This window comes from Eptatretus burgeri, chromosome 4 (assembly GCF_056783735.1).
Source record: "Eptatretus burgeri isolate ZD-2024b chromosome 4, Ebu_testis_v1, whole genome shotgun sequence".
NCBI classification, from domain to species: Eukaryota; Metazoa; Chordata; class Myxini; order Myxiniformes; family Myxinidae; genus Eptatretus; species Eptatretus burgeri.
In genome coordinates, this window is record NC_140964.1 from 140,736,611 (window position 1) to 140,749,251 (window position 12,641).

At 46.0% G+C, this 12,641-nt stretch overlaps 1 protein-coding gene across 1 annotated transcript in view; it reads right to left on the reverse strand.

Annotated features, from left to right (window-relative positions):
- HECTD4 (HECT domain E3 ubiquitin protein ligase 4) overlaps window positions 1-12,641 on the reverse strand; it is a 525,771-nt gene that overhangs the window by 295,491 nt on the left and 217,639 nt on the right. Inside the window, exon 29 of the mRNA XM_085880170.1 lies at window positions 6,476-6,627. Coding sequence (XP_085736296.1) covers window positions 6,476-6,627 — 152 coding nt within the window. The remainder of the gene's footprint in view (window positions 1-6,475; window positions 6,628-12,641) is intronic.

Genomic DNA, 12,641 nt, shown 5'->3' on the forward strand with positions numbered 1-12,641 from the left:
CCCCATTATCATTTAATAAATATCCCCATTTGTTAAATGTATTCAGCTCGTCATGTCCATTTCTCGTATTGACTGAACGTGTCGCGTGTGAGGGATTAGATGGTAGTTGTGCCCCGGTAACAAGACAATCGGGCCGACGGAACTCGGTGATACAACCACTCGGCATCGCACACGGAACGGGCTCGCTTAAGTGGCTCGCTTCCGTACGAGTTCTGCCGAGGGTGAAGTACCCCAGTAGCTGGATCACATGGGTACTTAGTTGGGTGGGTAAGTGGATCACGTGGGTAAGTTGAAGTTGGCAATTAACCCTACCCCACTTGATCTACCCATTGGCGTATTTTGGTCCAAAAGAACCAGGACACGTCGACTCCGGACTTATCCGGGGCGACCATCTGTAATTCCGGGCGATCGAGCCGAGGCGGCCCCACTGCTCCATCGAGGGTTGTGCTCGTAACGGTCGACGCTGGCGGTAACCACAACAATATCAAAACAACAGTTCAAAAATTGATTTGTCAAAACGGATTGATATTTTCAAACTCAATTAATTATTTTCTCCTTTTGTAAAAATTTTTCCAAAAATCTCTTCCCCATTCGTATAATAACTCAAATCACTGTGAAACGGCATGTAAAATCTCAATAACTAAATGAAGCTGCTGTCCAATTTTTTCAACATCCTTTTGAAAGTTTACTTTCCATTTATAAATATATACAATTTGCTTCAATATCTTATCATTTACTCCTTTCTTACACCATTAATTTGACAAATTATTTTTTCAGTTTAAACTTTTTCTTTTCAGTCTCGCATAAGAGCAAGGCCCTGGAGGCATAGAAGTGTATTATACTAATGATCAGTGGGGAGGTTATGAACAAGTGAACATTGGAAAAACAAGTGGACAACAAAACAATAATTATTTATGAAGTGGACAACAAAACGGGGATATTAAGGGAAGTCTGCATCGAAGGAAAACAAAGTGGGAGAGTAAGTGGAGGGACAGTTTTTAATATCATAAGTAGGGATGGAGATGGCATGGGATGATGGTTGATTGCTACTTTACAACCTTGAAGGAAAAAGTTGGATTGCACTGAAACACAAATCCGATTCTAATGGTGGGAGAAAAGAGGAACAAAGGAGTAAGCAGGATACCTGGATTCTGCAGATTAATGAGAAGAGAAAATGTGTCCTTTGTTAACTGGGAAAAAAATTAGGGTTGGGGTTAATTAAGGTGAGGGACCTCACCCAATTTCTCCAAGCGTACCCCTCACCCCTCCTCAAAATCTTCCTCCTCACCCTGCCACCTCAAAGCTTTCCCCTTGCCCCATCCCTAAAAGCTTCTCTTAACCCCACCTCCCTCTCATTTTCCTCTGCCCCCCCCCCAGCTCTTCGCCCACCCTCCCCACCATCCCGCCTCTGCTCAGCTTCCCCCTCATCCCAATCTCTCATATTCACCCTCTCCCTGCTCACTCTCAACTTCAACCGTGTCCCACCTCCTCTCAGCTGCTTCTTGTCACGCCCTCTCTCTCTCTCTTGACTTCCTCAACATTCCGCATCCTTCCAGTTCCCCCACCCCCCTACCCCCCAATTCCACTCCTTGCCCGCTTCTCCCCATCCTGCACTCTTACAACTTTCCCACCGCCCTGAACCCTCCCAGCTCCCCCCATCCAGCACCCTCCCAGTTTCCCAAGAAGTACCTTTGGCTGAAACCTCCCTCCGCTCCCACCTCTTGTTTGTCTGTGTGTTGTACCGTACTCCTCACAGTGATGACTCCATCAATATCTCTCTCACAGACAATATCGACCATCATTTAACCACTAACCTCAACTCCCTCTTCCTCATATGTGGTGATTTCAACTGTCACCATGCTAATTGGCTGGGTGTTGCTACCTCTCTCACCAGCCATGGCACTTCAGCAAAGTACTTCTTTGATTCCATGGGACCGACTCAATCTGTAAACTTGTGAACCCAGATTTCTTACGATGGCAAATCCTCCCTTCTGGACTTGGTGATGACAAACTTCTCACCTTCTGTTCGTTGCTGCCAAAACATTGGATAGTGCAAAGAGGATGTGTTAAATATCCTCCATGTTCACCTGATTAAACTCCACTCGACTTTTACCTGTGAGTTTAGCTGAAGGATGTGGTGTATAGCAGGAAACCAGCTACACTCGGAGAACTTAGGCATGGAATTGAGCAATCCCATTCTTAAATCTCGGCAGAACTTTTTGCTGAAGTTTGTCGCTCAGTTGTTCACTGCTGTCATCAGTGCCGAGATGTCAATGGTGGTCACTTTGTACATTTACAAAAATAAATCAGGTAAGTCAGCCTTCTTTTTTACTGTAGTACTTATGTGTTTTCTTTACCAGGCGTAGTGGCGTGCGCCTGTAATCCGGCTACTCGGAGGCTTGGGTTGGAGGATCACTTGAGGACAGGAGATCTGCGCTGGGCCACGCTATGAGAGGGTGAAGGGCATCCCGGAATCATGGCGAAACCCAATCCTTATCCCTGTGTCGTAAGAAGCGACCAGGGTTGCGTCAGGAAGGGCATCCGGCGTAAAACCTATGCCAAATCAGTATGCGGATCATAACGGATGATCTGCTGTGGCGACCCCAAATGGGAGCAGCCAAAAGAAGAACAACAACTTACGTGTTTTCTTTAATTAAAAAAAAAAATACAAAAGATGACATGAAGAAGTGTGCCCATGTTATTCTGGGACACCCTGCATTGAGTAAAGTTGAATATGTTCTTGCAATATACTGCTTTGGCCTGAAGTACCCAATCAAAATTAATGGCTCTTGTTTGCAGATGTGTAAACATTAAATGAGTTATCAGTGTTTATGCTATGTTCAGGTCAGGTAAGGTATGGGAGCATGTGCCAGAACAGCGCGTCACTGCGTCCACTTTCCGCCGGTACTCCAGGGGCCTCCGTCTGACCATCCCCCAGGCAGATGCCAGGCCCATCCCCATCTCCTTGAGATGATGGTCAACCTGCTGCAACCATGAGGCACGTGGTCAGCCCACTGGCCTCCTCCACTCATGAGACTCCCTCGCTGAGAGAATCTGGTGAGCAGGATCAGCGTCAGGAAAACGAGCCACATGTCCATACAGCCGCAACTGATGCTCACGGACTATGCAGGTAACAAATCTCATCAGAGTCTCTCTCAGCAAACGCTCGTTGGACACAAAATCCGACCAGTGATAGCCAAGGATTCTCCGAAGACACCTGGTACCAAAGGAATTAAGTCTCCGTCTCAGATCCTTGGTCAGAGTCCAAGTCTCGCATCCATAGAGCAAGACTGGAAGTACCAAGGACCTGAAGACTCGGACTTTCGTCCTCCCGCACAGGTACCGGCAGCGCCACACCCCATGATCCAGTGAATCCATGACTCCCCAGGCCTGACCCAGACGTCTATTCACCTCTGACTCGCAGCCAGCAGAGACATGAATATCACTGCCAAGGTAAGTGAATCTCTCCACGACCTCAACATCCTCACCACAAACAGACACAGACAGGACAGCAGCATCCAAGATGTCACCGAAAGCCTGGATCTTAGTTTTGACCCAAGAAACCCGTAATCCCAGCGGCTCCGACTCCTCATTCAGCACCTCGAGGGCCCCCAAAAGGTTGTCTAAAGTCTCCGCAAAGATGACTGCATCATCTGCAAAATCAAGGTCCGAGATCTTGACATTCCCAAACGATGCACCGCAACTTGATCTCTCCGACATCCTCCCTAAAATCCAGTCCATACAAGTGCTGAAAAGTGTTTGGGCAAGTACACATCCCTGACGAACTCCAGTAACAACTGGAAATAAGTCAGAGATGGTACCACCACACTTCACAGCACTCTCAGTACCAGAGTAGAGTTCAGACATCAGATTGATCAGTTTTGGTGGCACCCCACAAAGACCAAGAATCCTCCAGAGGACATCCCGATTCACTGAATCGAACGCTTTACAGAGATCAACATAGGCTGTAAGCAGCCCCTGCCAAAACTCTCGTCTGCGTTCGGTGAGGACACGAAGGGCAAGGATACGGTCAATCGTTGACCTCTTTGGTGTAAAGCCTGACTGCTCTGGACGCTGGTGCTCAAGCAGATGGTGGCGAACCCTATCAAGAATTATCCGAGCAAAGACCTTGCCCGGCACTGAGAGCAGCGTCACCCCTCGGTAGTTGTTGCAGTCCTGGCGATCACCCTTCCCTTTCCAGAGAGGGACAACAAGGCCCCTCTTTCAGTCAGTTGGGATGATGCCTGTGTTCCAGGCAGAGCACAAAACTGCATGCAATGACACGAGTGCAGCATTTCCACCAGCCTTGAGAAGTTCGGCATGGATGCCACAGATCCCTGGAGCTTTGCCCCGTTTCAACTGGTTCACCACAGCCCGTGTTTCCACAAGCGAAGGTGGACCACAGTTGATTCGAAGGTCAGCAACAGGGATTGTTACACCCTTGACGTCCAACTCGACAGCTGGGGGATCAGCCTGGTACAACCGCTCAAAGTAACCGGCCCAGCGGGCCTTCACTTCAGACTCCTCTGTCAAGAGACTACCACTCTCTGCTCGAACTGCAGTGCTCCGAGGGATGGGCTTGGATGAACGTAATGCACGAATTCCCCTGTAAGCGGGATGAGAATCACCTGTCCACAGGTGATGCTCTACCCCCTCATAGATTCCTCACACATAGGCCTCCTTGTCCACCCTCAGTGCACGTACAGTTTTACTCCTCAGCTCCCTGAACAGCTCAGCTCTGCCATTCAGCCTGGCCCTGCGACTCTGGTCAAAGGTATCCAGTGTCTCTTGAGAGAGAAAATTCTTCTTTGCCCTGCGGTGAGTTCCAAGACATCCACGGTGAGTTCCAAGGTGAGTTCCAAGACATCCATCAAGGACGGTAGTCTTGAAGGCGCTCCACAACTCTTCAGGACCCCCCAAAGCACCCAGACCCCCCAAGTGTCCACTCAGCCTGTTCGCAAACTCCTCAGCTACTCTCTCATCCCTGAGCTTGGCAACATCCCGCCTAGGCTGGGATGGTACCATTCTCCAGGATTTAAGGTGCAGCTTTAGAGTTGCTACAACAAGCCGGTGGTCAGTATTGAGGAACTGAGCACTCCGGTAGACCCTGCAGTTCTGGATCATCCTCCAACGACCGTCAATGAGGACATGGTCAATCTCCTTTGCCACACCGCCAGCGTTGGAATACCAAGTCCAGCGATGAGCTTGTGGGCGCTGAAACCATGAACCAGCCACCCTAAGTCCATGACTTCTTGCAAAGTCAAGGAACTTAGTGCTATTCTGGTTCATAGTTCCTGACCCATGGGGACCAACACACACCTCATAACCATCCATATCTGGCATGCCCAACTGTGTCCGTGGATGTCCTCCTGCAGTTGGGTTCGCCGTTCCTAGGATGGTGGTGGCAGGGTTTGAACTCCGGCCACCGTAAGATACTTCATTCCGTAACATACACGAAAACCATGAATCCAACCCAGAAGAACCCACTCCGGGGGTGTACCTCCTTGTGCAGCTGACATTCGCAGGGCAGCTCACCGGATGATGGGAATTAGACAAAGCCTTTGGGGACCCCCAGTCTCTGATGATAGGGAGGAAACAATGGAGCAACCCTGCTGGGTGGGGTTGTAGTGGTGTGTGTCTGGGTGGTGCTGAGGTGTCGTCCGCCAGACGGCGGACGCTTCGGGTTCACCCTTCGGCTGGGTGCCTGGAATGCCCCCAGTCTAAAATAGGATGATCATCTGTCTGTGCATTCCTAAACCGCTGGACGGAATGTGTTGATAACTGCTGGTTTTACTCAGGGTATGCCCGGAAAGGATTTAGAGGGTCAAAAAGATTCATGGTTGTGGGTTCCTTGAGCACGACCACCTGGACCTAGAACATGACCGAGGCCTTGTTGGTATATGACCATCTACAATTGTGTATGCAACGACTTATTGCGTACACATTAAGTCCATCAGCAACTCCATTCATGCTGGATACATGGCTCGACGCATGGCCTCTAGCAATGAGTTTGAGAACATTACCCAACATGGAGTGGAGAAGGAAAAAGTTGAAGCGCTATTATACATTTATACGGTGGCAAGACATAGTCATCATAGAAGTGTGGAAATTATCCCACTCTTAAGGACGAGTTATTTGCAAGTAATCTGAATTGGTTCAGTTATATTTTAGTGCTTTGCTAACTTTGTTGAGTGTGCAAGAAAAGAAACAAAAATAAAGTAAGGTAAAATTCTAAACAACCCCTCTTTACCTCCACCACAAATCAATTGATTCATCCTCAAAGACAGCTCATGAAACCAAGTCGAAAATGTTACAGAACAATATTGTGATTGTATAAGAATGGAAAAAAAGTTTAATACAATGGCACAGTATGGTGATTGAAAATAAGGCAAAAAGAAAAATACAGAGTACATATGCAGTGATTACTTTAGCATAAGATGCAGAAGAAAATATATATATATATTTTTAAACTGACTTGTGGAAGAGACAGGAGCCCATTGGATTTTTCCAGGAAAGGGGAGAGGGTTCGGCAGAAGGAGCAAAGCCAAATGACAATATTGGCCCATCCTCTCCTCCATGACGTTCTCCAAAGCTTATGACTTCCAACTCCCAGTAGAATGAAGGAGCCTGAGAAAAGCGTACAGTGAATTGACATCCGACTTACTGAAGCTACTCTATTTCACCATCACTTTGTTCAAAAGTTATTGTTGATAATCGATAACTTGATAAAAATTTAAGGATGCAGAGTTTAAAGTAGTCTCCACTGCCGTATAACATTACACACTCCTTACATTTGGCCTGACCAGGCCAAACAGATAATATCAGAAGAGAAGGAGAAAACGAAACTCCACAGCTCACTCCAATAAATGATTTACTTTTATTTCCTCATATCAGATGTGTCGGTGCTGATTTTTTAATAAAAGCAAACACAAAACAGTTCATGCAAATATGTGTATGATCCAGGACACTCTAAAAAGTGGAACACCGAAGAAGAAAAATCTGAAGTTGAACAACAAGTTTACAGAATTGTCCGATCAGCTAAAATTTACAAGTCAAACATATAATAATTAACATCAGTAGCATTTGTAGTGGCATCAAGCGCTTATCTGCCATTCTGGTTTTCATAGTCATAGTGTCGCATGTTCAAAGGATGTCGGACGTAGAAACAAACGAGGAGTTGTGTTCATACAGAAGCTTTTGGCTGTTTATTAATAATAGTCCGGGAGCCAACCTGTGTACGAGGCTGTTTTAGGGTTGGACCTTACAGCCTCTGCTATAAAATTTTACACCCCCAGGATGTTTAGATATATGTTTGCAGTTCATGAAAACCAATGTTGGCAATTCATAAGCTCTTGCGAAAAATTTTGGCGGACGTTTTTGTTTGAGGAAGATTTGAAAAATTTGATAAAACAGCAATTGTCAATAAAATTTCTAAAAAAATTAAAAAATCACATTCATGAAAAATAAATGTGAACTAAATGTAAGAATTCAATCAGTGCATTGTAAAATGACAAAAAAAAATTGCCTTTGTGGAAGTAAACCTCGTAAAAGTACATAATTTTGTGAAAAATGCCTTAAAAATAACGTTTTTTGAAGATGGCCTTTAGAACTTTTCTTATCATAGGCAGATGCTGCATTAGAATACTAATTTCTCTTAATGTGATATGAACATGGTATCCATGGCTAATTAAAACAGCAAATTTGAGTGAGTTCTATCAATTTTTAAAGAGAAAATTAACATTTTTGTCAACCAAAGTTGCCCCTACCCCCAAAATCCTCTTACTCTATTGAACACAGTTCGGTTAAGGTTTGCTGGATCCAGGTTGGGTACTTCACAGTTCACTCTTCCAAAGGAAAATTCAATGGTGTTTGGAGTGACATGGCCCTGGAGCAGACATACAACAATGAAGGGAAGACATCTCTGTTCAAAGGCATATCTCAGGCACCAGCTGCTCGAGATAAATATGTGAAGACAGCACCATTTCTCACAGCTGTATCAGAGAACATAAAGTCTATGGCTAATCTAGGCCAACAGGAATCTACTCATCATGGAGAAACACATAAGCAGGCAACAGAAGAACATATGCATGTTGAGGAGATCAAGAAAGTGATATGCCAGCAGATGATAAACCCATTCCAGTGTAACAACCAAGTGGATCTGCTCAATAGAGCAACTGGTGAGAAGGATGCTTCAAAAGACTTGGTCCATGCTCAAGCTAAGGGCATGGAAGCCATTATGAAAGCAGAAGAGGTGGTCTCTATTAAGATTGAACCACTGAAGCTGGTAACTTTCTCCTCACAGAAGAAATCAAACCCATCAAGGAAACAGAGTTTAATCAGGATCTATCAAGATGAGACTGCAGCTACACGTGTGCTGTGTTTCTATCGAGATGCCGACCCAGTCACAAGACAGATTGCATTTTCCCATGAGTGGACAGACTACCCATCATCCCTGTTTGAGGTTGATCCACGCTTAGCACAGGGGGTTGTAATGCGCAAAGGCAACAAGTCTGATTTCGTGGCAGTGCTAATTGCTGAAGCTGAGCAGGATGTTGTTTTACAGCTGCCATCATTACCACAGAGTGACCTATACACAGTTTATCTGGTAGACACAATGGCATTTGTAAATAAACACCAAAAAATGGGTGTGAAAACATTTGGTGAACTTCCCCAGCTGTATCTTCGCAAGCTCCTGCAGTTGAAACCTGAAATGTGCAACTGTGTCAACATCATTGGTGATCAGTATGATTTTGATGATACCCATACTTTGAAGGGTGATGAGCAGCAGAGGAGAAACCAGACAGACCAGGCAAGACAATTCTCACCATCCAAGAGTCTAGAAATTCCGGACTGGAATTTACTCATGAAGAATCCAAGAAATAAAGGAAATCTTCAGAACTTCATTGGCACTTCCCTTTGTGAGAGTCCTGAAGCTATTCCGGATGGAGTGACCATCATTCTTGGTGGTATGATGGAAAACAAAGGTCACACTCTTTCCATCACATCAGCATCAAGTTCAGTTCTGGACTTACCTTGTGAAGAACATGAAGAGGCAGACACAAGGATTATTGCTCATCTTGCATATTGTGTGGAATATCTTGATCACCATCGAGCTGTTGTGCATGCAACAGATACAGACATAATTATGCTGTGTATATATCACTTCTGCTGCTTGAACACATTGCAAGAACTCTGGATACAACGGCAGAATCAATACCTACCTATTCATGAGCTGGTAGAAGTGTTGAGCAAGAAGTACCAGAAAATCCTCTTGATGTCGCACTACACTTCTGTGCACATATGTGTTGTGTGGATGTGACACAGTGAGCTACCCATTCAGAAGGGGAAAAGAAGAGATCAGGTCAGGTATGGGAGCATGTGCCAGAACAGCGCGTCGCTGCGTCCACTTTCCGCCGGTACTCCAGGGGCCTCCATCTGGCCATTCCCCAGGCAGATGCCAGGCCCATCCCCATCTCCTTGAGATGATGGTCAACCTGCTGCAACCATGAGGCACGTGGTCGGCCCACTGGCCTCCTCCACTCATGAGACTCCCTCGCTGAGAGAATCTGGTGAGCAGGATCAGCGTCAGGAAAACGAGCCACATGTCCATACAGCCGCAACTGACGCTCACGGACTATGCAGGTAACAAATCTCATCCGAGTCTCTCTCAGCAACCGCTCGTTGGACACAAAATCCGACCAGCGACAGCCAAGGATTCTTCGAAGAGACCTGGTACCAAAGGAATTAAGTCTCTGTCTCAGATCCTTGGTCAAAGTCCAAGTCTCGCACCCATAGAGCAAGACTGGAAGTACCAAGGACCTGAAGACTCGGACTTTCGTCCTCCCGCACAGGTACCGGCAGCGCCACACCCCATGATCCAGTGAATCCATGACTCCCCAGGCCCGACCCAGACGTCTATTGACCTCCGGCTCACAACCTGCGGAGACATGAATATCACTGCCAAGGTAAGTGAATCTCTCCACGACCTCAACATCCTCACCACAAACAGACACAGACAGGACAGCAGCATCCAAGATGTCACCGAAAGCCTGGATCTTAGTTTTGACCCAAGAAATCCGTAATCCCAACGGCTCCGACTCCTCATTCAGCACCTCGAGGGCCCCCAAGAGGATGTCTAAAGTCTCCGCAAAGATGACTGCATCATCTGCAAAATCAAGGTCCGAGATCTTGACATTGCCAAACGATGCACCGCAACTTGATCTCTCCGACATCCTCCCTAAAATCCAGTCCATACAAGTGCTGAAAAGTGTGGGGGCAAGTACACATCCCTGACGAACTCCAGTAACAACTGGAAATAAGTCAGAGATGGTACCACCACACTTCACAGCACTCTCAGTACCAGAGTAGAGTTCAGACATCAGATCGATCAGTTTTGGTGGCACCCCACGAAGACCAAGAATCCTCCAGAGGACATCCCGATTCACTGAATCGAACGCTTTACAGAGATCAACATAGGCTGCAAGCAGCCCCTGCCGAAACTCTCGTCTGCGTTCGGTGAGGACACGAAGGGCAAGGATACGGTCAATCGTTGACCTCTTTGGTGTAAAGCCTGACTGCTCTGGACGCTGGTGCTCAAGCAGATGGTGGCGAACCCTATCAAGAATTATCCGAGCAAAGACCTTGCCCGGCACCGAGAGCAGCGTCACCCCTCGGTAGTTGTTGCAGTCTTGGCGATCACCCTTCCCTTTCCAGAGAGGGACAACAAGGCCCCTCTTCCAGTCAGTTGGGATGATGCCTGTGTTCCTGTGAAAAGAAGAGTGGCACAGGTTTCTCTGGGACTGATAGGAAACCTTCCCCACCTTGTTGATTTTGGAAGAGATAGTGAAATGGCAGCAACAGAATGTGTCATTGATGAGGCCAGAGTATACTGGACTGCTCTGCATGGCCAAAAAGGGTTCAGCTGTTTGGATACCCTCAGGCAGCATATGTTTGTCTCTTCAAAATTAGACCTTAGGTCACTGCCAGCAACAGAAGATGCGTTTTACTTCCTTGTTTTAAGAGCATTGTATCAATTGCTTCTGTATAGATGTGCACATCTCAGTGACCGAGCACTTCCCCCAGCCACAACATTTGGCAGAACCCTTATCAATGGAAAACTGGTCCCAATTCTCATGTCTAAGCCAGCCAAGCCAAACATAGACAAAACGGTGTCTTGCATGTGCAAATTATCCAAATGTCTGAAACGATGTTCATGCAAAAAGGCTGCTGTGCCTTGCTGAGTGACATGCATATGCCTTCGTCAGAGAGGTTCATGTGGTGGAGTTGTTTCAGAGAGTGACTCTTCCTCTGAAGAGGATGTTTCATGTCACAATATTGTGTTAATCCATTTCTAATTTTATCTTCCTTAAAACCATGGCATGTAAAAGTATGTTCTTGTTCCTGACCCCATTGATAGTCAAGCATTTCTGAGTTGCATAAATCTTTTGTTGTTTGACATATAACCTTGTCAATTGTAGGTAGGTTAAATCACCAATTGTGATATAGGAAATGAACTCCTCTTTAATATGAGGGGTCATTTGTGTATATAGGTTTAGTGGTTATGATTTTAGGACAATATGAATTACCCCTACCCCCATCCTACATCTTCGCTTTTGCCAACATTTTGTTATCAGAGGGGGCTCGCATAAGTGTTGACTGTGTTGTTGCGCAAGAGTTTCACCATTGCCAACATTGGTTTTCATATACTCAAAGGGTGTCTCTTTATGAAAATCAACACAAAAATTTTATAGCAGACCGGGCAATTTTTTTTTAATTTTGATCGGTTGGCTCCCGGACTATAATCCAAAGCGTCGAAAAGCTCTGAGTAACTCCCAAAGGATAACGTAAGACTCCCAATCGGCTCCCAAAGGACAAGACTCAGTGAAACACTTTTAGTTCTCTTGTCTTAATAGAAAGCACTTCTAGTCAGAACAGGGATTAGCTCACAAAACAGGCCTCTTCATGCCGATGGCCTCATGGTTTGACCTGAACCTCATAATACAGTGTCGCCTCGCAACGCAGGATTAGCTTTACAGCACGATGTGAACTTTGCAGGGTGATGTGAACTTTTAGCTTTGCAGGGTGCTCAGAGCTTTGCATCAAACCACAGAGTGAAAAGCTTCGCCCCGAACATCCGCCGAACTGTTTCTGCCCAGAATATCCAGTCTTCTGTTTAAACTAAAAGTCATGTGGCTAAAAGGATAATAACTCTTCCCTCATTGACAAATGTCATGACTGGAATTACAGCATCGATGCTTTCGGTTGAACAACATTTGCCTGTATTCGGAAAAATACTGTTCAGGTGTAGATTTGGCTTTCTTCATTTCGTTCCATTTGGCTGTCGAGAATGCAATTCCGGCTGTTCATTAAGCATTCATGTTTAGTTGTACAGTGGCTTCTTGGGGCTTGTAGTACCTGCTGTTACTGGCATGGAATTAAGCCAGAGACAGTACAGTGGTATCATTATGGGCTCCAGTCGATAAGAACACATAGGGAAGATTAATTTAGTCGTCACCTGTCAACATTTGGGAGAAACAAAGCTGGACCGTGCACAGTGGTATACCTGGGTCCAATGTTAAGCATTCAATGCTGAGGAAACCTGCACTCAGAAGGAGCAAGCGAGAAGCCAAATGCACCATATA